A 25,778-nucleotide genomic window follows, 5' to 3' on the forward strand; every position below is an offset into this window, starting at 1 on the left:
CACATTTAGGGTGTGGAATGAATTGGCCAGAGTCACCCAGACAAAACGGACCCAGCATCAACTTGACCCATGGTCAGTGCTGGGACCAGGGTCCTGCTCCATCCACCTGACCTGTCTCCCAACCCAGCCCACCCCAGCCCTAATCACTTACTTTCAAAGAGCAGCACTCCCAAGTCCCGCTGCCTGGTCCTACTGCCCTGTGCCAGCCGCATGGGTTGGCCATCTCCACGACGCCAGGTGACCGTTGGGGGTGGACGGCCCGTGGCCCGGCAAGCCAGGAAGGCCTTCTTGCCCAGCTCCACAGTGACATCCTGGGGCAGCTCCGTCAGCCGTGGCGCGTCTGTGGGGAGGCAACGAGTCTGCAAGGACTCACGAGCTGGGACCCAGAGCCTGTTCCCTCTTCCCCTCTCATCGCAGGGAGGGCCCCTCTTCCAGCCTCATCCCATAACTGTGGAGGGACTCCTGCCCAGGGCTCCAGGGCCAACCTGAGCCTAGCAGGGTGTATCTCTAGAGAGTTCCTGGAATGAGGCAAAGGGAGACTTTTGCGGGATCATGGCCACCAATGTATCTTGTACCCTCGTGGCGTCTCAGTGACCTTGTTTTCTGACAGTCATGCAGGGCAGCAACATGCCTGCTCCTGGCTGCGACACCCTGCAAGGGACCCTCCAGCCACAGGGACGAGTGTGTGGCTGAGTGTGATGGAGACGTGGCTGACCGGGGTCAGGGCTCACCCTGGCTGAGCATGAGCCTCACTGCCTCCCAGACTCCCCACCTCTACCTCACCTTCTCCTGGGCCCTAAGAGCTTCCTCCCAGGGGTCCTGGATTCACTGGCTGGGCCAGTGTGGAGGAAGGACAAGGCCAAGGAGCCCTGTCACCTCCCCATTTCCATGGCCCCATCTATTTTAAGCCACCCCAAAACTCCACTTTTATGGGGTCACAAGTCATCCACACTCTCTCTTCCATCTTTCCCTATTTGCTGAACTTTTTTGAAACAAGCATGTTAAAACACCCCCAAATTAAAACTTGCCTGTTATAAATGATGTGGCCGTATTAACAGTTACACCAGGATGATAGGCTTAGATAAGGACTTTCTGGTCACCTGGGCCATGAAAAAATCCAAACAACGCACAGGGATGGGAACTGCCGACACTCACTCCACACTCTCCAAATCCCACGCCCTTCTCAAGGCTGTTTGATTATAATCGGGGTGGGGATGGGGGAAGAAGACAAATTATTTCCCCAAATAGAAACCCAAGGTCCTCTCTGTCCTTCAGCAGACCAGGAGCGGGTCCAACCCTAGATGCTCCTGCCTTCCCTTCTGCAGCCTGGACACTGTCCTGCCCCCTGTCCCCTGTCCCTGTGCCCACTCACCAGGGAGGTCCCTGGCCTTTTGTGAACTGCTTGAGCCCAGTGGATTGGAAAAGCTGCCTCTTCTTTGTTAGATCTGTCTCTCTCCAGAACTCTCCCTCACTCATCCAAATTATGACATCAAATTTCCCTCCTAGCCTTGGGGATTAGGGAAGTTCCAAGCAGATACAAACACAAGTCGGAAAATTACCAGGAGGAGGAAGGACATCTCCAACCAGTCTCAGACGCCACCCTTCCTCACTGGGGCCTGGCAGCCACTGAAGCCCAGAAGCGAGAGAGCCTTGCTCAGGCTTGACCCAGATAGGGTCACCGTTCGTGCCAAGCTCCAGCCACTGGAGTCCAGCTCTTTGCCATTCCCTCATAGGCTCAGCCTCAGGTACCCCAAACCTGCCTCCCCCAGCACCCTCTTTAGCAGGGTCCATATGTAGCCTTCTCCAAGCAGGCCTCAGGTCTGCTCCCTCTGGGGCTGCTTTTCCATCCCCTTCCCTCCTTAGCCCCAAAACAGCCACCTTTGCCCCCTGACTCTCTTCTATCCCTTTCCCAGTTGGCTCACTTATAATGCCAAGCAAGGTTAAGTATGAAGGGTGGTATTTAGCATCCACACTACGCCTGGAGAAAGTACTTTCAGAAACATGACTTCACTGATAGACTCAATAAACGCCATGGTACTGTCACAATCTCCATTTTACAGACAAGGAAACTGAAAGCCAGAGAAACTGAGGAGCCAGTTCCAAGTGGATGGCAGAACTGGGGACAGAGCCCAGGCTTTCCGCCCACCCTTGTGACCCCCTAGGTGATCAGGGACAATCTGATGGATATCTGAGCCACGGCTACTTCTTCAGTCTTGCAGGGTCAATCTTTACACAGCCAAAATCTACACTTGGCTGCCCACCCTGGACCCCACTCAGCAAACTGCAATCCCTACCTTCCTAGAGCTCCCCCAAATAAGGTGGGACCCCAGAGCCCTTGACAAGTACCTCAACTGAAGATCCTTTGGCCCAGTCCCTTGCTGTGCAGGTGGGAGGCTGGACCTGACTCCTGCAGCATGTTGGGAAGGGGCCAGAGATGCCCAGCCCTTCCCAAGGCTTCATCTAAGGGCCTGGCTACCTCTGATTTCCAGTGCCAGTGCCTACCATGCAGACTCCCAACTGACTCCACCACAGCAGCCCAGAAATTGGCAGTCTCCATCACCACCTTATTTCCCTAGGAGTGGCTCTTTCTGCCTTGGCCTTGGGCAGGTTACAGGCAGGGCAGGAGCCTCAGATACCCAAAGATGGGGGGACATGGTCGGCAGCCACCAGGATGCTCTGGAAAGGCCTCTTGTCAGCAGCAGGTGCAATACCTGCTTGTGGGAAGAAGGGCCGTGTGGGGAACCTGGAATACCCAGGATGGAGAAAGGCTTGCTGAGGAACACTGGCCACCAGCCTGGGAGAGAGTAATAAGTATCCTCCCTGTCACAGCCATGACTTCTTCCTTGTCCTCATTCCCCTCACTTCTCCTTTAGCTCAGCCATGGCAAGCATTCCTCTAGCCACTCTCCCACCTTCAAGCCCATCTCAGAGCCTTCACCACAGTACCAGGAGGGTCTTCCCAGGATGCAAGGCAGAGCCTGGCTCCCCCTGCTTAAACCTTAACTGCCATGGCTGTACTGTGTACCCAGGGTTCATATGTCAAAGCCCTAACCCCAAGGTGATGGCATTGGAGATGGGGTCTTAGGCAGAATTAGATTTAGATAAGGTGGTGAGGGTGGGGCGCCCATCACAGGGGGCCTTAGGAAAGACCTCAGGGAGTTCATTTCCTCTCTGCACCAAGGACAGGCCACATAAGGACACAGGGACAAGGCACCGGCTGCCTCCTCACAGACATGGCTACTACGTGGGGACCCTGGCCTCTGGCCTCCGGCTTCCAGGCTCCCACACCGTGAGAAACAAATGTCTGCTGGGCAAGTGCCCGGTCTGTGGCACTTCATCACGATAGCCAGAGTGACAAGACATGCTCCTGGGCTTCCAGGGGCATGAGGACAAAGTCAGGCCTTGTGAGTCCATCACTGCCAGCTGCCTCCAACTCTGTCTCCTATGCACGAAAACCCCACTACCAGGCTGCCCTGAGGCCACAGGGACCCGACCAGCAACAGGCAGGCCTGTCCCCCAGAGTTGCTGGGAGGAAAGGAAGGGAGGGAGAGAGGCAGGACTGCTTGTCAAGTGCCTGGTGGGGGCAGAGGACAGAGGACAGACAGGGTCCTACTTGTCAGGGAGGCTGCTTTAGCCACAGGAGGCCTCTTCAGAGCACTGGAGGTGACCAGCCCCAGCTGGTCAGCCACACTCCTCTCCCTCTCCCTCCCTGGGATTTTCTACAGGGAAAAGCCCCCATCATGCTAAAGGACACACTGAAGTGACAATGGTGAGGATGTAGTTCCTCTGTCACCTGGTGACCAAGGAACACGGGCCTGAGTCCAAAAGCCTGGGCAGGCTCCTGCTGCATCGACCCCACTGGACGATGGCTTCAAGACTGAAGCCCTTTGCCAATCTGGGCCTCGATTTCCCCTCTTAACTTCACCCTGGCTCTAGTCCTTTAAGTCCCTTGGCTCCTCATTACTGCCCAGTGCCCTGTGGGGACAGGCAGGTGCAGAGGAGCAGAGCCCTGACTTAGTTTGGTCAGGAGACAAGAGCTCTGGTCAGGTCTGAAGACTGCGCAGACGGACAAAGGTAACCCTGGGGGAAGCCCTGGGGGCTGGTGGAGGGGCTGTCATGGAGCTGGGGACTAGGGAATGGGATGGTCACAGAGTCCCACCCGAGGACTCACAATGACTTCCCTATACACAGATTCCTCTGCTTGGCCCTGAGCTGGCCCTGGGATGATTAAAAAGTATACAATATGCTGGTACAAAACCACATCCGATCCTGGCTAGATCCATCTTTCCCTATTCACTATTATTCTTTTTTCTTCGGATACTAAAAGAAATTAAAATTAGGACATTTTCCTGGTATTGAGGGTCTCTCCCCACCTTCGTGCCCACCGTACCTGCTAGAGACAGCATCCTAAAACCAGCCACAGCTGCCACAGAGCCCAGTTGGCTTCTCCACGTCCCCGCAGGCTAGCTAGAAAGTCTTTGGTGCCCACAAAAGCACACCCAGATCATCTACCCGACAACTAGAAACTTCTAGTTGGGAATAAGAAGCAGGGCACAGTCACATGGAAAGCCACCCACGTCCCTGAGCCTTTGTCAACCCACATGGCACTCGTCACATATTCCACGTGAGCTCTGAGCCAACCCCATGGACTCGGTAAGCCTGTGAAGGACCACGGCCAAGACTGTAGCACGACCATCCCCACTGCAGAGGGAAGCAAGGCTCAAGGCGCGTTCAGTCCGAGAAGCATCCAGGACTCTTGACTTGCAACTACCAGGCCCAGAAGGTGGCTCAAAAGTGCCTTCTGGGGACATGTGGCTCAGTGGCAGAGCACTTGTTCAGTATGTGCAAAGTCCTAGGTTTAATACCCAGCCCCAAATGAAAAAAAAATGGGGGAGGGAGGATTGAGAATTGCAGGCTGCTCCGCAAGTACCAGCACAAGGGGAGACCACCTTTCCTCGTGGGTCCCAATACCATGAATCAAATTGAAGTGGGCACAGTGCCTACCCATTCCCGGCCTCTGCCAACCTGGCCAGGAAGGCTGGACCACAGCTGCTGCCCAGATGGGCAGGAAATTTGATTTCCCACTATCACTACTGCCAGGCTGGCTCACCCTAGACCCACAGTTGCCAGGCCATTCTCCATCCCTGCCCCCGCCTTTGCTCCAGGTGCCAGCCCCTCCTCCTTCTGACATGGGGAGGAGGTTCCAGAGCCAACAGTAAATAGGCAAAGGAACAGGGCCAGATGGGCACACCAGCCTGGACATCAAAGAAACAAGGCTGTGCTGAAAAGAAGTCAGATGTGGAGCAGAGGCTGGCCACCCTCAGAAATGCCAAGGAGCCCTCCTCCAGCTCCTCTGCTCACTCAGAACCTTCCAGCAAAAGCAGTGACAGTGGCTTCAGGTCACAGGCCTTCCTTGTCCCTAACTCACACATCTCAGAGACATCTTGCCGACGAGGAGCCCAGAGTTCAGGGAAGGACGGATGGTTACACTCACCCTGCTGGTGAGCGCTTGGCTTTCTTCATCAGCTGTGTGGTCTTGGGACAAGCCACTCAACCTCCCTATGCCTCATTTTCCCTAGCTGTCAAGGGAAGAATGAAGACCCCACCTCCAGGGGTCACAAAGGTGCTTAGAGCTCGAAAGCACAGCGGAAGTGTCAGTGTATGAGTATTACTGTCATCAGCATACTCCCCGCCCCGCCCCACTCGAAGGCCAGTAACAGAGTGACAGCAGTCTGAACCCACTGTCCTCCTCTCTGCAACCACTCACTCTCCCCCAGGACAAAGCCCAAACTCTGAGGCAGCTCCCCAGGCCAGGGTCACCTGTAACAGGTGGCAGCTGTCATCTCCCCTCCCTACCCTGTCTGCATCTCATTCTCTGCCTCAATTCTCTTGCCTTGTGGAGTTTTGCCCACACTTTCCCTCTGTCTAGAACACTGTTCCCCAGCTCTTCACTTGTTTTTTTTTACTTCCAGTTTCAGCATGGGCTTTGCCTCCTCCAGGAAGCCTTCCCAGCCCCTATACTCTGGGTCTCAGCCCCTGCATATCCACCTCTAGATGCTCGGTGCACAGTAATCTAACTGCCTGTTTTCTGTGCTCTCTCCTTGACCCCGTGAGCAACATCAAGGCAGATGCTGTGTCTTGCCTGCCATTATGTCCCCAAGGCAACAGGGTCTGGCACACGGGCACCTGGTGACCATGCTGGAGGAATGAATAAGGAACCAAATGAATGAATGAAGGGCAAAAGTACCCCAAGTGATGGAGGATCCCAACCCTGAAATGGTACCATCTCCTCCAGGGCTAGACCCTCCAAACTCTGCCTGCTCCCGCCAGGACCCTGGCCTCCTGGAGAACCGCTTGTCCATACCACCCAGTCCCTGCCCATCCGGGTCCACCCATCCCAAACTAGCACATTCTCAATTCTCCATACTGTCCTAGGCCTTCCAGCACCTGTCCCTCACCATGGCTGATCTGTCCCAGCTCAGTGTGCCAAGAAATTGTGCCCATGGCTTCTGAGCAAGTCCCAAGTCCTGGAATCCAGGCTTGGTACTTAGACACTGTAGAGATCAAGCCAAGACCACGCACTAGAAGAACCCAGAGTCCCCATCTGCAAAATATCATCACCCCTCTGTTCTTCTAGCAACTTGTGCTGAATGCCATGTGCCAGACATCGTTAACCATCATGGAAGTGCAGGGAGGGAAGTGGAAAGTTACCACACTTTACAGATAGGGAAACCGAGGCTCCAAGACCCCACTGAAGCACACAGGTCGTAAGTGACAGAACAAGGCTGGAACTCAGGTCTCAGTGATGAATTGAGTTCTCAGCTCAAGCTTAAACTAAACCGTCTCTGTAGGGGGTTGCAAGATGGCCAATCACAGTCACCTGCTGTTCCAGCCCTTGGGTGATTCCTACCCACACTGCCCCAGGCTTGGCCTATGTGACCCACAGAATATGGAGGACATCATGGGATGTTATTCCCAAGAATGGGTGGTTACAAGAACTGTGGGTTCCATGCTGGGTGCCCTTTTTCCTTCTCTTTTCTTACCTTCTCTTCTCCCCTATCTCTCTCCCCTCCCCTCCTCTCCTCTCTTCTCTCTTTCTCTCCTTTCTCTCTCTGAAGCTTACTTGCTCTGGGGAAAGTCACATCATGAGAAGCTCCCTGGAGAAGTCACCTGGTGAGGGACAGAAGCCTACAGCCATGGGAGTGACCTTGGAGCAGACTACCTAACCCTAGGTCAGCCTTGAGAATACAAAAGACAGCTAACACATCCACTGAAGTCATGTGACAGACCCTAGCCAGAATTGCCCAGGCCACATCACTCTCCAATTGTTCAATTTTAAAAAAATGATTATTGTTTAAGCCACAAGGTTTTGGGGCAATCTGTTTCTTAGCAAGAAATACTGCATGCAGCCTGGGGTGCCCCAAGGGTGTTCCCTCCCAACACTTCTTCGTCCCCTCTGTTCAGCTGTTCTGGAATGACGTGGTGTGAATTCCACACTAGTCATGTCGCAGAGTGCTCCCTCCCTGCTTGGAGGCAGGGCAAGGGGCTAGGAAGGGGAGAAGGGGGGCAGGGAAGGGGGAAAAGGGCAGGGGCCGGAGATCAAATATGCACTTACGTCCAACCTCCAACTGGATCTCTGCGGAGGCCTCACCCAGCTCATTGACAGCTCGACAGGTGTAGACGCCCGTGTCCCTCTCCTGAACCACAGGGATCTTCAGTGTCTCAGCACTGGAGGCCTCAGGGGCCAGAATTTCCAGACCCCCTGTACCAAAGATGGAAAGGGGTTGAGGCCCTTGGTTGCAATGGATGCCAGGGTCTCGGGCTGTTGAAGCTTTCTTGACTCTGGGCTCCTATGTCTCCATAAGCTGGGAAGGAGTGGGTAGAGGTGGTGCACCCAAAGCCAGGACTTCTGGGTCCAGTCCTGTCAGGGGCTGAGTCATCCCTGAATACCTCTGTTGACCAGGGCTGGGGTCTGCCAGCCTCTCTGCATAACACTGAGCCTTGGCTCAAGCCCAAGGATTCTGGAGCTGAGCCTCCTCACTGGGCCCCTCTCTCTGCCAGGTCCCAGTAAGGCTGCATCTGCTCTTAGACGGGCTGAAGAGCCCTGAGTGACCTCACCCTCCACCCCCACCACCTGCCTCCCTGACATTCATCCTGATGACCACTCTGAAGCTCCTGAGGCCTGAGATTCTGATACCATTTATTTATTATTTGAGATGGGGTCTCTATGTCACTCAGGATGGCCTCAAACTTCTATCTTTCTGCCTCAGGCTCCTGAATGCTGGGATTCTGTGTGTGCACAAATACGCCTGGCTTTGATACCGCTTTTAAACTAGATTGAATTTTCAATATTTAAGTGTGATAAAGTATACATAAACCTTGCCATCGGGACCATTTCCAAGCACAGCTCTGTGGTGTTAAGCAATTCTCGTTGTTGTGCATGCACCCATCACACCGAACCTTTCGTCTTCCTCAACTGAAACTTAGTCCCCATTAAACCCTGACCTGATGCCCATCCCCACAAGCCCCTGCCACCTCCATCACCTTTCCATCTCTGTGGTTCGCACTGCTCTCGGGACCTCACATAAACGAACCCTACTGTGTTGTGCTGTGGGGACTGGCTTCTGTCACTCAACATAATGTTCTCATGGTCTTAAAAAGCGACTCTGGGCAGGGTGAGGAGGCTTTAGCCAAAACATGCAGGGTCACCAACACTAAGCCAAGCATCTGGAAACCTCTGCCACCCGCAAGCCAGGGCCCCTCAGCATAACGCATGGCCAAGGCTGTCTGTCCTGCCTGGCTCAGAGTGCAGGTGAGGCTCTGAGCAGATCCTAGAAAGTAGGTGGAGTGCAACCCGGTGAGAGGGGCTGTGGGAACCCTGGCTGACCTTAAGGACCCAGGCAAAGCTGGGACAACAGCCCCAGGACCCCATCACACTCATCTTACAGGGTGCTGTGGAAACACCCATCTCTCCCTCAGAGCGACCCTGATACTTGTCCTCCACACATCACCACTGTCACTGTCATAGGCACAAGGAGCACAGTTCGTAGGCCAGGCTTGTTCTAACACTGTATCTAAGGACTCAGTTCACACAAGTAACTATCATTGATTTCCCCATTTTCTAGATGAGGAAACTAAGGCTCAGAGGTGCTAAGTTACGAGGCCCAGGGGAGCCAAATGCTAACCTGGGTCTGACTCACTGTGGCTCCTTACCCCATATGAGCTTCTGGAACAAGCCAGCTCCTCCCAGGTCCCCAGTAGTAGTCCCCACCCACCAGTGACTTCTCTGGAAAGCAGATCCTCAGGATCCCCAGGCTGCTGTCCCCACCCAACACACCTCGATACCAGATGACTCGGGGTGGGGGGACCCCAGACACTGCACACGCCAGCATAGCCTCCTCCCCGACAGCAGTGAGCATCACAGCATTTACAGCAGAGGCAGATGGGGGATCTGTGTGGGCAGGAAACGCGTAAGCCAGACCTCCACGGTGCCCTTGAGCCAGGCCTGTCCTAGCTTTGGGGTTCTTCTCCCCCATCCCGACCTGCCCCATGCACTCCACCCTGCATCCTCTTGGTCTCTGAGCAACCCACGCTCATTCCCACCCCAGAGCCTTTGCCCTGCCAGGTCGTACTGCCTGCAGTGCTGTTCCCATAGGTGGCCGCCTCTCCCCAGAGAGTCCCTCACCTCCACCTACCAGGCACCTGCTCTCTGTTCCTTGTGGTGCATTCCTTCATCTTATAAAGCACCTTAGTTACTTATCAGCAGGTTGTTTTGTGCCTCCCCACCAGAATATAAGTCTCACTAGTCAGGGACCATGTGCTCAGAGCTGTATCCCGAGGGCCTGGCATACAGCAAGTGCCCAATGTTTGTGGGTGGAAGGGAGAGAAGTGTCTGTCCTGCAGACTCAGCAGTTCTGGTACCTGTATAGTAGAGGGTGACAGTCTCCTCATCTGTGCCCATTTCATTAGCAGCCTGGCAGCTGTAATTCCCAGCATCCTCTGGGGCCACGCCCTGAATGATTAGGGTTCCCTGGGTATCCACATGGATTCTGGAGTTGTTTCATAAAGACATCAGGTCACATGGGGGTGGTGGCTCCACAGTGTCATCATCAACAACAAGTTATCACTAGTGACAGCCATTCTACACTAGCAGCCAGCTCTGGGTCTGGCTGTGGGCTAAGCACTGTATGTACATTATCTCTTTTTAGCTCAAGAGGCTCAGAGAGGTAAGGTGACTTGCCTGAGATCACACGGCCTGAATGACAGAGGCAGGGCAAACATCACTCTCCTTTACTCTCCCAGACAGGGTCCCCTAGGAATCCTCACCCACCTACCGCCAGCTCAGAGCTCTGTGTCCCAGGCCCTCACCTGCTATCTTCTTGCAGGGCAAGGCCCTCACGGCTCCAGGAGATATGGGGTGCAGGGTACCCTGTGGCTGAGCAGCTGACCTTCACCTCCATGCCCTGGGAGAAGCGCTGGGACCTGGTATCAATGCTGACCTTTGGAGTCTCTGCAGCCCAAGGAGTGGCAGAGGGGATGAGGCCATCAGGCTGATCCAGGTACCCAGCCCCATGTCCCACCCCTCCCAGCATCCTTCCCAGAGGAAGCAAATTCCTCAAAGGGCTGGACTCCCCCAGGCAGCTTCCCTGGGAACTGGGGAGACCAGGTGGCTGCCCAGCACCCCCCTGGGATGCCATCATCCTGGGAGCCTCCCAGTGTGGCGACATTGGTTTGGGCTGAGCACCTGGGGTTGGGGAATCAGGTGTCAGACAGCTACCAGCATTGGAGACCATCTTGTGTCCAGTGACCCCAAAGTGGACCCCAAGGCCTGCCCTATAATAGCTCCAAACTTAGGTTCCATCCTGGCCCCTGGCAACAGACTTGTGAGGCTGAAACTCAGCTTTTGGACCAGCTCCTCTAGAAAGGCAAACACACCCCTCCTTCGCCCATAGCAGACATAACTAATCAAATCTCCTCCCTGCAGAGTCTAGAGAGTGCTTCTGAATCCTGCTCAGCAGGCAGCCAATCAGGAGTTGCTGGCACAAGAAAGGAGGACCCATTTAAGTTCTGGGAAACCCAGGCTACACCCAGGTCTTGAAACTCCCAGACATGCTCTTTCCTCTGCTTTGTCTAGTGCCCCATCTACTTCCTGCCACCCAATCTGTACCAAACACATCTGATCTTTGAGCTTTCACACAGCTCCAGCATCCAGTCCCTGACCTAGGTTTTGAGGTATGGGGGGAGGGTAGAAAATGGAGGGGCTTGATGGCATGGAAAAGAGACAAGACACTGTGAGATTGGCTTGGACTACAGCACTAGACACTTAGGTTAGATATACGATGAACGGTTGCTTGCCAGAGCTCATGTCTTAGCAGAGGGATGGGCTCATGGCTCCCTGGGTAAATGCTAGACTGTTGAACTGGAGAGGAGACAGCAGTGGCAGGAAGAGCCTCACCTCGCACTAGGAGCCAGGTGGACGCCCTTGTGACCCCATTGGTGTTGCTGACCACACACTGGTACTGCCCGCCATCACTGGGGATGATGCCTCTGATCTCCAGGGACAGGTTGGCCAGCTGGGTGGCTCGGCCCTCCGAGGCTGGCAGGACTCGCCAGTCCCGGACCCATGTCAGGTTGTAGGGGGCTTCACCCAGGACTTGGCAGGACAGGATGGCAGTCTCTCCCGGGGACACAGTCACACTGGGGCCAGGGACCAGCTGTGGTGGAGGGTCTGTGGGGACAGGAGCACAGGAGAGCCTGAGGGGCTGAGGCAGAAGACAGCTATCACCTTATCTCTGGGGACGCATGGGCCTGCAAAGCTCTTAACCAGCATCTCTCTCCATCCTGGGACACCCTGCCCCAGGGGACAAATGCTCATCCTCCACAGCCATCGATCCCCTCAGAGGGGTACAATCATGCACGCATTCACAAACCACAGCCAACCACAGACTGAACGAGCCCCAGAATCTTCACACCCTCTGATCTAGTAATCTCACCCCAGGGAATAAAGGCATGAGAAGAGCCTGCCAGCGGCACAAGAAATGCGCTCAGAACTATTTTCAGTGCCCATAGCAGAGCTGCTTACAGCAGCCAAATGCAGAAATAAGACGCTTCCCAAAAGGAGGGGACAGCCAAATCCACTGCTATCTGTACAGCACACAGCCATGACGGATCAGAGAAAGCCTAACAGGCACAAAGGTCTGAGCTCCTGGGGGAAAGAATGGACCCTAAGCAGAACACACACGCCAATGACGGTGATGTCCGAAAGCTTGGGAAGCGCCTCGCAGCCCTGCAGCCCCTGAAACGATGGTACAGAAACCAAGGAGCAGTGACACCTGGGGACCAGTGGAGAAACTAGACTATAGACAAAATTAAATAGTGTTAAGGTGATACTTCTGATTTTGCTAGGTGTGATCTCAGAAACTTTATAAGACAATCTTCTTTTATTTTAGGGATATGTGCTGAAATGTCAGGAGAACTATAATTTAGTTTAAAATATGTTAGCAAAAAAGAGAAAAGGTAACTGCACCTAAATATTAGCAACTGTCTAAGGAAGAGGTAGAGGAGTTTCCTTATCCTGTCCTGTGTTCCTGAACGCCTCGTTTACAAGCCCAGTTTCATTAACGCCAGCAAGACGGAGCTGCTGACTTGCCACCTTGTTAGATGTTAAGAATTAGGTTGTTGAAGGCCTCTATGTGACTCAATTTGTTCAAATGAAGACACAGGAAAGGTCAAAATGCTAGAAGAGGGCTTGCATACTTTCTCATCACTTTGCATGTTTGCGTTTTTCTGGACTTCCCACCAGAAACCAGAGTAACCTTAAAATCAAATGTACAGTTGTCAAATTGTTTCTTTTTAGCTCTTCAAGACAGTTTAGACTCATAATTGTAAAACATGAAACCAATTTCCTTTTGAGATGCTCTGTGGAATTTCTAATCTTTCTGAGCTTGGTGCCATCCTCGAAGGGACCCGAACACATTCAAGGATGGGGATTGCAACAGATGCAGTGGTCCTGAAAGAACCTGGGACTGGTCAAGCCAAAAAGGCCAGACCAAAAAAGCAGTGTGGAACTAAGGCCAGACAGGATGGGGTGACCCAAGCCCCCTCTCCACCCAAGACCTACAGGCCAGTGCTGGGTGACAGCCCCAAGCCTGATCAGCAAGCAGAGGGGTATATGTTCTGGGTGAGGAACTGTCCCCAGATGCTGGCTAGCCAGTGTCCTGCCTCGTGGATGGGGAGTCACTGGGAGGAAATTTGGAAGGAGAAGCCAGGTCGGGGAGGGGCAACATGGAGGGCCCAGGAACTGACCTGTGACCACAACCTGGGCCTTTGCTCGTCCAGTGCCAGCCCTGCTGACTGCCGTGCACTCATATGAGCCTTCCTCCACCTTGGAGGCCCGTGGGATCTCCCAGCTGCTGTTTCCCGATGCCCTGCAAAGAACTCCCAGAAGTGGTCACACTGACCCCAGGAAGGGTGCCCAGCCTCAGCCAGCCCCAGGGAGCCTCCAAGTCCTGCTCAGAGACCACCTGTCCTCACTCAGGCAAACTACGACATGCGGTGAACCTGAGAAAGCCCCTGGCCCTCTCTGAATTCTGGACTCCCACCCATAAGGGAAGGCCTGGGAGGTCCTTCCTGTCCTGACCCCAGAGCTGGGCACCAGGGACTGAGTTTTCCAGGAGCCAGTGATGGCCAGGTGGTAGTCAGGAGGGTGGTGTCTCAGGAGACTCATTGTCCCCTACCCCTAGCATGCTGCAGGTCCCCAGGCTTGGCTGCCCAGCAAGACAATGTGACCAAGACCAAATTCCCTCTCCCGCCACCCACTCTCTGAGATCTCTCTAGGTGGCCAGGAATAATATCCTGGCCATTGATCACTCACTGAAGGTGCCGTTCCTCGCCCAGCCTGGTTCCATCCCGCCATAGCTGCAGCCGGAAGGGGAGGGCGCTGTGCACAGAGCATGAGACCAGCAGGGGCTGGTGCAGGTAGCCATGGATCCTGGGGGACATACTGACCAGAGGGGCGCCTATGGGCAAGGACAGTGTTCAGAATCCCTCCCTGCTGCCCTCACAGCCTGATCCCGGCACACCCAGCAACACAGAGTCACGGGAATGAAAGGAGCTGGAGGTCTGCCTGGATCCAACGCCTGGTTCCACATTCAGTGGTCACCAAATGCAGATCACTTTACCTAAGCCTCAGTTTCCATCTCTGCAAAATTGGTGGGGGGTGGGGGGGGGTTGGCTCATGGCCTCTGGCTACACGGTGTTGTTCTGAGCAGTGTCACTTAGAAAGCACTTGGTGTTACAAACATGGACTGAAAGCTCCATCAGTGACTTCCATGGCTTAAGGAGTTATTTAACACCAGACCGGCCAGGATGGGCCAGCCCCGCCCCACTCGGCACACCATTGTCTCAATGTGTGGGACCATTTCATCAGTCTGATGAAATGCTACCCAGACTGGATGGGGCTCCCCAGGGATGTGGGTGGAGCTGTGCAATCACTCCTTTATCTGGAGGGTCAGTTTTGCCCAAATTTGTTGGAGGGAAGTCTTTCCATTTAAAAATAAGCACAGCGGGAAGATGGCTGTGAATGCAAAATTCAAACACATTTTTGAGATAAAACAAGACTTTACTGAAATCTCACAGCGTGTGATGGGCCTCTTGGGGCCCCTTATCAGACACCACTACCCCCTCTCCCGACTGTGGTCTCCGGGTGGGGCATTCTCTTTCCCTGACACTTGGAATTGCTTCAGTAGAGAAGTCTGAGAACCTTCCCAGAAGGGTCAGCCACTGCCCATGGGCACTGGTGAGCCTGAGTGAGCACTCAGCCCACCAGCTGCCCTCTTCCTGTCCCCACCAGAGCAGAGAGGAGGCCAGTGAGATGCTCTGAGGGTGAGACAATGCACCAGACCTCCTTCGAGCATGAGCTGGGGGCGAGGAGGGCGGCCAATGACATCGTGCTCCAGGCTGCCTGCCATATCCCCTGGGAGAGAGGTGTTGGACAGCCAGCCACGTCCTCACTGTATGCACAGTGGACGCTGCTCCCACGCATGCTGGAAGCCTCTTCCAGCCAGCTCAGCTCCCCTTCCATGAGCTAAAGGACCCAAGGATCCCAGCCCCACCCCCAAACCCAGAGCCACTTGCTCTAAGGCAGATGCCCAGGCCTCAGATCTGGAATTGGGGAAAGAAGAAAACACTCTAACCATATCAATCCTGACCCCACTTTCATCTGGACCCAAGATGATGACCAAGTCCATAACTACACTCATAAGTCCTAAATCCTCTGAAAGGGGGGGAAATTGGGCATTATCCCCCCACTGAAATTCCTCCTCAAAACTGGAAAGGCCAAAGGCAGAGAGGCTTGGGAAGCAAGGAGGGAGTGGACGCTGGAGGAAGAGGGGCTCCAGCACCCCACCCGGGTCCTCAAATCCTTCACCCGCTATGGGCACCTTGGGCAGCCTGAGGAGCTGTTCTCCCTCCTTCCCTGCACCCCTATTTGAAGTAGATGGAGGGACTGCCACTTGCTGAGATCCCCAGAAAGAAGTGCTGGGGTGCTGTGGCCAAATCCAGGGACCACCAGGGGAAGGGGGACAGTGAGCAGGAGGAAGACAATGAAGCCCAGTGAGGAAGATCAGAGGCAGAGCTAGGAAGCCAAAGATGCCACTCTGGCCCAGGGAGCCTCCTGTCTAGAGGGCAAGACCTCAGGGACATAGGAGCTGGCAAAGACCACACATACAGGAAGCCATACACCGTGACCCAAGATGGGACGACAAGATGGTATGTTCCTACAGTGGCTTAATAGTAACGGCAGCTACCGAGCATGGACAGCCCTTTGTCCACAGGTCCATGACCTGAGTGTGGCCTCTGAGAACCCAGGTGCTGTCTCACGTGTACAGCCACCCTGGGAGGCTGGTCTCAGTCTCCTTATCATTCACACCCCAGCACTTCCGTGTGGGACCTCAGTGAGGGGCAGCCACTCTGCCTACTTCAAAACAGGGACACACCTCAGAACCAGTGCTTGGTCCAGGATTGGCCCATGGAAAGTGTTCAAGATGGTGACTAGAATTAGTATCCCCAAGTTTGTGATTGTGGTAGTGACTACGAAAGAGTAAATACCCATGTCTGCCCTGCCCGCTACTGTGTCCACAGTGCCCAGCACCATGACTGAGACTTAGTAGATCTCAAAATGCATGTTGGGTGGACAGACAGATGGAGGAATGGATAAATGAGTAGGTGGATAAATAAATGGATAGATGGCTGGGTGAACAGGTAGAGGATGGATAGATGGATGGATGGATGGACGGATGGGGGCTGGCTGGTTGGCTGGCTGGCTGGCTGGCTGACTGGCTAGCTGGCTGGCTGGCTGGCTGGATAAGTGGGTGGACGGATGGATGGATGTCTTTGAACTAAAATGTTTGAGCGAAGGGCCACATCTGAAGCATGTCGGTATTTAGCGTGACATCTTACAGGGAACAGAAATTCACACAAACTTAATGATCAAAATTTCCTAATCTAATCTAACCAGGAAAGGCTTCCAGGAAGAAATGAGGCTCTGGGCAAGCCAGGGAGCTGGGGACAAAAGAGTCAACACTCACCTGGGGCCACCCCACTGTAGGAAACTCCAGAGACACGGAGGAAGGTGTTTTCTTCATGGTCCTTGCCTTTCACCTTGAGATAGAAGCGCTCCTGGGGAGCATGGAAGGGTGGCCCACCCCACAGCTGATGGGTGGATCCATTGGAGAGGGGCTGTGTGGGCAAAGTCAGGAGGGGCCGCCCTGAGCTGTGGGAGAGCTCCACTGAGTCAAGATGACCGGGTGCCTGCAGACCCGTAGAGTTGATCACCAGGGAGATGGGCACCCCTGCGGAGGGAGGGCAAAGAATGAGGCGCTGGCACCTAGGTTGGGCTCTGGGACCATGCTTCGGGGACCCAGCCTGCATGGCCCTCCGTCCACTCCCCCACCTTCTCTATCTACCCCTGTGCTGCCTAATGCTGAGGGTGGGAGAGAGAGAAGGGTCCTTGCTACTGTCCGTGGTCCTGAAATGCCACTGTGCATCCTGCCCATGCTTCCCGCCAGCTGCATCCCCTTCTCCACAGAACCTGGTGGGGTGGGCTGCCCTTTTAACTCTGGTGTTGACTGTCATCAGACAGGCTCCAGGGAATGACCTCAGACAGGGTGTACACGCTAGCTGGAGGCCTCTCTGACTCAGCCAGCCTCTGCCCTTGCTCAGCTTCTATTTTTTCTCTCTTGATGAGAATGTGATGTTTGTCCTACTATCCCAGAAGATGCAGAACCGGGCTCAGGTTTCACCTGGAACTTTTGTTCAGATCTCTCCTTTTTCAAACAGTCATCATATTCTCTCGGAGAGAGCAATTGGGAGCCTGTGGGTGTGGTTGGCGTGGTACATGGAATGCCTTACTGAAATACGGAACAGTCAGGAAAGGGTGTATCAGAATCTAGACTCCTGACTCCTTTAGAAATTGAGCAGGTCAATACCAGCCTCATTCCCACATTGCAGCAGTCAGCCAGTAGGGTGTGTAGTTGCTTCTGTGGTCCAGATGTCCACTGTCTAAGTTAGCCACAGACTCCCCCATGTCCTAATGTTCCCAGCATTGAGTATAAGCTCATCACTGGTAGGTACAATTCCTGTGCTTTTTCTCTTCTTTTAAAAAATGCCTTTCATCCACATCTTTACTGAGAGCAGGAACCCAAGGGGGTCCCATGTGGCTTCCTGCAGCCACTATTCCTGGGCACTGACCATGGAGACAGTTTGGTTTCACTACATTTAGACTTTCCTTTCTCTCCTAGCTTTAGAGAACAGCCTCAGTTTCCCCACCTCCCCTCTTTCTGCCATTTACAAAACAAAGGCTGAAGGAGCTAACAGCTCCCTTTTCATTCTGAAAATGTTACTGTTGATCTTGGCAGGAGAACCGAGCAGAATAATACCCACTAGGAAGCTGCAAACTCGAAAGAACTCCCTAAAGCACTAGTGCACACCATTCTGAGTCCCTCTTCAGGGACCAGAGTCATCTGACCTGGCCCAGGCTCCTCCCAGCCTCTTTCCCAAGCTGACCTCATCGACATTCTTTGAATAGCCCCATGACAAGGGACCATATTTTCCAAACTAACTTGAGATCCCGGCCACCAGATGGTATTTTCTGGCACAGACCTCAGGAGCCTGAGCCAGAAGTCCCTAACTGCTCTAGGGTCCCCGCCTCTCCAAGTAGATTTATGAAATCCACCCTAGCAGGTGACTTCCAGTCGGAAAACTATCTGTGACTTCAATATCCCCACAGGCAACTCCAGACTCCACCAGCTGTAGGGGAGTCCATATTTCTATCTGGACATTCACTCCTTTGGAGTAAGGCATGTTCTCCTTTCTGACAAGCCACCAGGTCACTGGCACCTATTCCTTCAGTCAACTAGCACAATGCCCACTGGGTACCTGAGGGAGTGGGAGCTAGGCAGGTGTTGATACAAAGAAAGGAAAAGAGGTGAAAGGGACAGTGCTCTAAGTCTGGTGGCTTGGAGGATGTTCTAAAGGTAAGTGTGCCCATGTCACCTAGGCTGAGGTTGACGGAGAACACACTGGCTTGGAACTTAGTGGTCTGGGATGATGGCTCAGCTTCACCTGCGTGGGGCCCATTCCATGGTCACACACGACCAGGCCCGTCCCCAACCTCCTGCCATCTCCCAAAGCCGAGCCCTGTCTCTTCAGAGGGTAACTCGTATTGTCCACAGGGTCAAGGGCATGGTACCTTGCAAGGGCCACTCGATGGTGTGGTTGAGGTCCAGGGAGGGCTGTGTAGAGAAGCCGGCTCGGAAGTCAATGTTGCTGATGCCCGTGATTCTCACTGAATGACGGCCACTGCTATAGACCTAGCACAGGTCCCAACCCATGTCATCAGAGCATCTGACCCCAGGACTGCAGCTCCAGGGCAGGAGCCACCCACCTGACCTGGTCAGCAGCTGTACTTCTCCCTCCTTTGCAGACATGTGGGCAACTTACCTTGTCCACAGGCAAAGGAGAAGCCCCAGCTTATCTTACCACCCCAACCTTACTCTTGGGGTTTCTCTGCCTTTCTGCTCTCCCCCAATACCTGGAGGCCCTGCCAGACCCCTGCATATCTAACTCCCAGGCTCTCCTTCCCAGCAGCATCAGATGCACAGAACTGGAAAGACAGCTTCAGCCCCTTCCTCTGCAGCACCTGACACGGTGCCTGGCTCCAGTAGGTGCCCAATAAGTGCCCTCTCACCCTTTCAAGGCAGCAGCCCACTTCATTCCAGGATGCTCTGTCAGGACCCGGTCTGCCCCATCCCTGGTTCCCAGCACATTGCAGAGTTTACAGCAGGTCCCCTGCCAGCCCTGTCACTCTAAGCCATCCCCCAAAGTCACACTTGCTTCATTTACACATTCTTCCCAGGACAGGCATGGTGCTGAAACACAAGCCAGTCCGGAACACTGGACTTGTTTCTCCAAGTCCTTCTCAAATGTTCCCGAATTCACCGCAGAGCGCTCTACTCCCTCTCACTGGTGCAAAGGAGAACGTCTTTCCTCTGCTCTTGATCCCTCACTCCTGTTGCTATGCCAACGTCACCACAGACACCCCAGGCTCCCAGAGAGGCAGCAGGGAGCTGGTCTCCAACCCCACCCCCTGCAAGCTAGGGTTCCTACCTTGATGGACCAGAGCCCTGGATGCTCAGGCTTGAAGGCCACGACCTTGGCTGAGTCAGGAATATTAAGCAGCACATTGAGGCCCTCGTCCTTCTGCAGGATCCTCCCTGTGGAAGTCCCGGGTGCTGCTCAGTCCCAACCCTTTCCTGGGGTGCCAGGGGCCCCACCCGGTCTCCAGGAACACATACCCACCAAGCACCAGCTTCGGGCTTCCCAGAACTGACAAGAGGCTGTCATCATTTGATCCCCACCAGGGTCACCTTCTCTGCTCCACTTGGTGTCACCCCTCCTTATTCCTGGAGCCTTGGATCTGAACCCCCTTCCACACTGGGTCTCTTTCTTTGTCCTACCCTGGGTTTCTTGCTCAGTTTTAGGTCCGAAGATGAGGCAGCACATACCCAGTGGGTCCCTGACTTCAATCTCTGGCCCTGGCCCACTCAGTGAGATGGTGACCTCCTTCAGGCTGGGGTCAAAGGGGATCCGCCATGTGTGCTCGCCTTCCCCCTCATGGTCTGTGGACAGCAGGTGCACCTTGGAGGCCTGGATCGCTGACTCCACCCACTTTAGCACCTGAGAGATCCCGGAGAGAAGCTGAAGTCATCAGGTGGCCCAAAGATTTGGCTTCTAGCCAGCTAAGGCAGATTCCTAATCAGTTGCCAGCTGTATGCAGATTCTGGTCCCCCCTCATAAGTTTTAGGTGGCACAAAAGCTGTCCAGCTCACCCAAGGCCACCTACTCTCCACTGTCCTATGCCAAGCCTGATTCACACACGGTTACCCTCCTGGTCCAGACTATTAGGACTGAATCATGACATCCAGAGGACTCAGCTCGAGGGAGGAGAAGGAATTGGGAAGGCTCTTCCCTACCTTCTCCATTGCCCCCACCAAGAAGGCTTCCAGATGCCTCCTACACAAGGGTGAACCCTGGGGTTCTAGAATCTCCCCCGCCACCCCTCAGCCTATGCAGCCCATGACAGCCCCCAAGGACCTCAGGCTGCTGCCAGCAAGGTACTGATTCTCCAGCAGGATGGAGAAGACCTGCTGCAGAGACACAGAGATTTCCTCTTATAACTAAACACAGGAGACAGTCGCGAATACATTATCAAATAAACCAAGTAAAAAATCTGCAGTGTGAAATTTGAGTTGGAAACATCAGTAAAAAGTCGATAAGTAGGTAGGGAGATAGACAGATAGATAGATAAATGATAGATGGGCAGATAGATGATAGAGAGATAGATGGATGATTGATTGATAGATGGATAGATAGATAAATAGATGATAAATGATAAATAGATAAAGCAATATTGTCCCCAAATCCAAATGTCAATGATTACCACTAGTACCCAAATTCTGGTTTCTAAATACCATTCTGCACTAGGGGGCCTTGGAAAAATGGCTACTTCCAGATTTCCAGGTTTGGGCCAGGCAGTTTATAAGGTAAACTGGGAGAACCAGTTATCTCATAAAGCAGAGGTTATCAAAGATAAATGAGGACATACCAAAAGGACACGGGATCCACTTGCAGGCACTCTCCCTGGGTAACTCTGAGATAACTTGAACCCCAAAAAAGATAACTAGAATTGAAACACATTGAACTACATAATCCACGTGCCACACAAAATGGCACACAAAAAAGAGAAAGCAGCACACATCTGCAATCCCAGCATTTGGGAGATTGATGCAGGAAGATCCTGAAGTTCAGGCTAGCCTGGGCTACAGAGCAAGACCTTGTTGCCAAGAGAGAGAGAGAGACACAGAGAGAGACAGAACAAAATTTAAAGAGTAAGATTTCCCTTGCCACCACAAAAGGGTCTTCCTAAGTCAAGAGAAAGAACTCAGTGAAAGTCCTGCCTTTTCAATCGGGATTATACTTCAGAGAAACCAAACCATCCCTTCTGATGAACAAAAGTTCTTCTTGGAAGATCGCCCACTGATAAATGTGGAAGGGATGACACAATTAAGAAAACATCATTCTGCAGCCACTAATGAAGTAATTATTTTAGGCAATTATGGGGAGCTGGAGGTCCACGCGTAGCAGGGGCATTCCCCATGGGCCACTCAAGCCATAAAGGGGAAAAACACGGCCTCCCTCATAAGACAGAGAGCTGACTGTCACCACCTCACCCCAGCAATCAAACTCCTCACCAGCTACAGGACAGCGAGACGTTGTTTGCCCCTTGACGTGAGACAGCAGAAAGCACACATAGCACCAAAAATGAACCACTGGTGCCAGGCATGCTGGCCGCCATCTTGAACCAGGCCTTCAGCCCAACTGGGGTAAGGCAGGGAACAGGGGCAAAGGAAGAGGTCAGTGACACCATAAGGAAACAGCTAGGTGAGTCCAGAACATGGGGCGTGGTACAAATCAGTGCCTCCTCAACACCTGGCTGTTAAAAAAAAAAAGAGCAGCCAGCTGTTAAGGGGACTTAACAGAGCTAACAACCAGATAAAATGCAAGCACTTGACTAAATCCTGATTTGACAAAAACTGCTATAAAAGACATTGTGAGGACAATTAGGGAAATTTGAAAAGGAACCAGGTATCAGATGACACTAGGAAGCCATTATTAATTCTATCATATAATATTAGAGATTATGTGGGAGGAATATACATAGTATATGACTGCATATTACATATATTTTTTAAATACATGGTAGGGGTTTGGGATGTAGCTCAGTAGCAGAGCACTTGCCAAGCATGTGTGAGGCCCTGAGGCCCTGGGTTCAATCCCCAGCACTGAAAAGAAAAAAAATGAAAAGAATCCATGCTAAATTATTTATAGATAAAGTCTCATGTAGCAAAAAGTGTAGACAGATAGATAAAACAAGCAGAGCAAACATACTGACAACTGTTGGATCCACTTGTATGTTCTTTCTACCTCTCTATATCTTTTGAATTTTTCGAGGTAATTTCTTTCTTTTTTTTGGTGGAAGTAGGATTTGAACTCAGGGCTTCCCATTTTGTAAAGCAGGTGCTCTACCACTTGAGTCACACCTCCAGTCCATTTTGCTCTGGTTATTTTGAGATGGGGTTTCGAGAACTATTTGCCCAGTCAGACCTCAAAGTGAGATTCTCACAACCTCAGCCTCCCAAGTAGCTGGGATTACAGGGGTGAGCCCCCAGTGCCTGGCTTATGGTAATTTTTTAAATGAAAGTCATTTCTAAATGACAGATATGCCATGACTGTAATATACCCTGAGATACAGTGCACCTTGCCAACTCCAGCCACCTGAAAATGGTTCTCTGGAATGCTGTTTAAAGGATCGTGAAGCCAGCTTAGCCTCAGTTAGGTAACTTTCTGTGATCGACTAGCAATGCTTATCATGACCATGTGGTTAGACACCATGCTACCTACTGGCCACCCTGGCTCCAAATCACAGTGCTTTGTGTAACCTTCTCACAAGGTCACAAGATGACCTTGGACAATCACCTACCATATGATCATCCAAGAAGGGAAGAAGAGAAAGGAACTGGAAGAATTGTCTAAGATTTAGAAAGTGAGTGTGTTTTGCTCAGACTGAGTGAAAACATATGCAGCAAGACGTCAGTTATCACAGGATAAGAATTCAGTATTCTGAAAACTCGCCTGCTTTTATACTTGGAGCTACTTCATTCTCTTAGCTTTCTAAGTAATGTGTTTCTTGAAAAGGTCCCACCTGTGTTGGCCCAGGAGTGAGGACGAGGTTCCTCTTCCACACAGGGTTGGACAAGAGGAGGCAGCATAAAGACACCAGCTGGAAAGGTGTACAGGAGCTGGTGACGCCAGCAGCAACTCACGCCCAGCAAGAGGCCAGCTCTGTGACACCTTCTGCTCCCTCGTCAGGGATCAGAAGGGAATTGTGACTTAGTTGGGAGGAGGTGGCAGCACTGGGTGACGATCACCCAGACAAGTTACACGCGCTACTGTGTTGCAACGCCACTGCAAGCTGTTCTGGGATGCTCGGGTAGAGGGAAGGTGCCCAGCAGTTCAGGCCACTGGGAAGACTGAGACACAGGACAGCAACCCAGCCACCCCACCACAAGGAAGCCTGCCCTGGAATAGTGGTGGGGTGACCCTCTTGCTCACTGCAAGGCCAGAACCTCTGAAAGGCCAGGTCTGGGGTCAAGGCTTTCTGGGCCCTGTGACGCCCTGTGGCGTCCAGAGTGGAATCGGGGGACCTTCTGAGCAGAAAGCCCTCAATAAGCAGACACAGTGTTTATCTGGTGAAGGCAATGGCTCCCAGATGTTAGCGGGACTGGGGGCCTGGGAGCCAGCAGTGCACTGAGGCTCATCTCTTGGTCTCTGACAGGAAAGGAATGAAAGAATCTGGCGCTGCTACCCAGACCAGATGGTTGACGCTGGGTCCTTCATGGCAGATAAATCATCCCCAGAGGCCCCGCCCAGGACACTTGACAGCCAGGGTGGCTGGGGAAACAGAGAAGGGAATCAGGAGGCCAAGCAGGACTCAGAGCTGCAGACCAGAAAACAGAGGGCTAGATTCAGGGCCTTGGGTCAGGGGGCTTGGTGTGGAGTGATGGAGAGAGAGCCTCAGCTGTGGGGCTCTGCCCTTGTCAGCTGAGCACCCCAGGTACTCTCCCCAGTTCTGCCCTGCTGAGAACCCCTTCCAGAGAGAGCCCCACATTTTTTAGGGGTCTTCAATGGAAACAGGGCAGCCTCTGGGCCCCACCCAGAATCATGGTGGAGGTTCAGCCATGCTAACTCCCGGGCTTCCTGGGTGCCTGGCCCCATGCCCGGGAAATCCCAAGCACAGTCCTGGCCACCACTTCACAAAGCAGGGGCTCTCTTTAGCCCAAGCTGTGGAGGGAACTTGCTGTTCACCGTTAAGTACGGGCACAAGCACCTAAGGCAGGTGGCAAAGTTCTGCATTCCACACATTGCCTTTTTACCCCAAAGCCCAGGCCTCAGCCAATCCACCACCCTGCCTGCCCCTGGGGAAGGTCCAGGATGAAGTCAGCTCTGGGCCCTTCCTGATCCGTTAATCAGAACCACCTGGTCAGAACTTCCCCGCCCCCACCCGGCCCTCACTGCTTTAGAAGGCAGCTTGCCCCTCCCCTCAGCTGACACACAGAGTATGGGCTATTTGTCATTTGTACCTGCTGCTACTGGACATAGGAAGGGTCCCAGCCCCCAGAATGGCTGTGCTGGAGTGTGTGTTGGGGAGTGGGGGAGGGGAACAATGCAGATGACAGCGAAAGGCCCAGTGTTCTCCTGGAAAAAGATAGCAGGTTTTCCCAAGCCCAGGGAAGGCCATAAGATAACGAGGTACACCCAGCTCTTCCACTCCTTCCTACCCTCCATCCCCAACTGTCCTTCCATGTCACTGAGCTAGGTACGTGCTGGACACAGTCTGTGTGATGCCACACCAGGACAAAGGAGTTCTTGGTTCTATCAAAACCTTGATAAAAAATGCTCAGCTTTGAGACAAGCCCCCAACATGGTCCCCTGCCTGTGCATGGACAGTCCAAAGCTCCAAATCCCTTGTAGTTACTCTGGGATTCTGAGTGGGGTTCCTGGGACCTGGGAGGCAAATTCTACACTGGGCAGAGCTAAGTGCTCCAAATCAGAGACTGTGGATGCTTGGGCCGCCTGCCTCCTCCACACTGCACACCCAGCACCACAAAGCATGAAGCAGGTGCTGCATAAATGAGGGTGAGACAGCATGCAGAATGCATCACTCCCACCACATCAGACTACTTTGGAAAGGTCAAAGGGCTTCCTGCACACGCCCATTTCGGGGGCTCCTGCAGCTTCTGAGGAGGCCTTCTCAAGAACCAGATGAGGCCCCTCTGGCTCTGGCACAGGCCCTATTGGACTCCGCTGGGGGATGACTGCAGCCCTGGCTGCCCCAGCCACTTTTCCAGGCTCACAGAGTGTCTGGGAACATCTGGAAGGGGCCAGGTCCACGGCATTAAGCTACAAATGACTGTGTCCAGGAAGGAGAGCAATACAGCCTCCACCCGGTGACAGCCCATCCTGGTCATCAGTCGTACCACTGAGTCTGCCATGTGTTGCCACCAGGCTCCCACAGAGAAAGCCGGACACCACCAGTGTGTTTGCCCAGGTGCCCCACCTCGAGGGAGAGGCACACCTGGGCAAGCTATCCTCCAGCGACCC

The 25,778-nt window shown here is 53.3% G+C and overlaps 1 protein-coding gene across 3 annotated transcripts in view; it reads right to left on the reverse strand.

Annotated features, from left to right (window-relative positions):
* Hmcn2 (hemicentin 2) overlaps positions 1 to 25,778 on the reverse strand; it is a 141,161-nt gene that overhangs the window by 94,337 nt on the left and 21,046 nt on the right. For all 3 annotated transcript variants that reach the window (XM_074052994.1, XM_074052993.1, XM_074052995.1), the window contains exons 5-16: positions 20,063 to 20,234; positions 19,665 to 19,771; positions 18,748 to 18,868; positions 16,586 to 16,849; positions 13,873 to 14,017; positions 13,305 to 13,426; positions 11,455 to 11,727; positions 10,368 to 10,509; positions 9,921 to 10,048; positions 9,337 to 9,450; positions 7,615 to 7,761; positions 152 to 340 (exon numbers count right to left, since the gene is read on the reverse strand). In XM_074052994.1, the coding sequence (XP_073909095.1) occupies positions 152 to 340; positions 7,615 to 7,761; positions 9,337 to 9,450; positions 9,921 to 10,048; positions 10,368 to 10,509; positions 11,455 to 11,727; positions 13,305 to 13,426; positions 13,873 to 14,017; positions 16,586 to 16,849; positions 18,748 to 18,868; positions 19,665 to 19,771; positions 20,063 to 20,234 (1,924 nt within the window). The remainder of the gene's footprint in view (positions 1 to 151; positions 341 to 7,614; positions 7,762 to 9,336; positions 9,451 to 9,920; positions 10,049 to 10,367; positions 10,510 to 11,454; positions 11,728 to 13,304; positions 13,427 to 13,872; positions 14,018 to 16,585; positions 16,850 to 18,747; positions 18,869 to 19,664; positions 19,772 to 20,062; positions 20,235 to 25,778) is intronic.

The sequence above is a fragment of the Castor canadensis genome, chromosome 13 (assembly GCF_047511655.1).
Source record: "Castor canadensis chromosome 13, mCasCan1.hap1v2, whole genome shotgun sequence".
Classification (NCBI taxonomy): domain Eukaryota; kingdom Metazoa; phylum Chordata; class Mammalia; order Rodentia; family Castoridae; genus Castor; species Castor canadensis.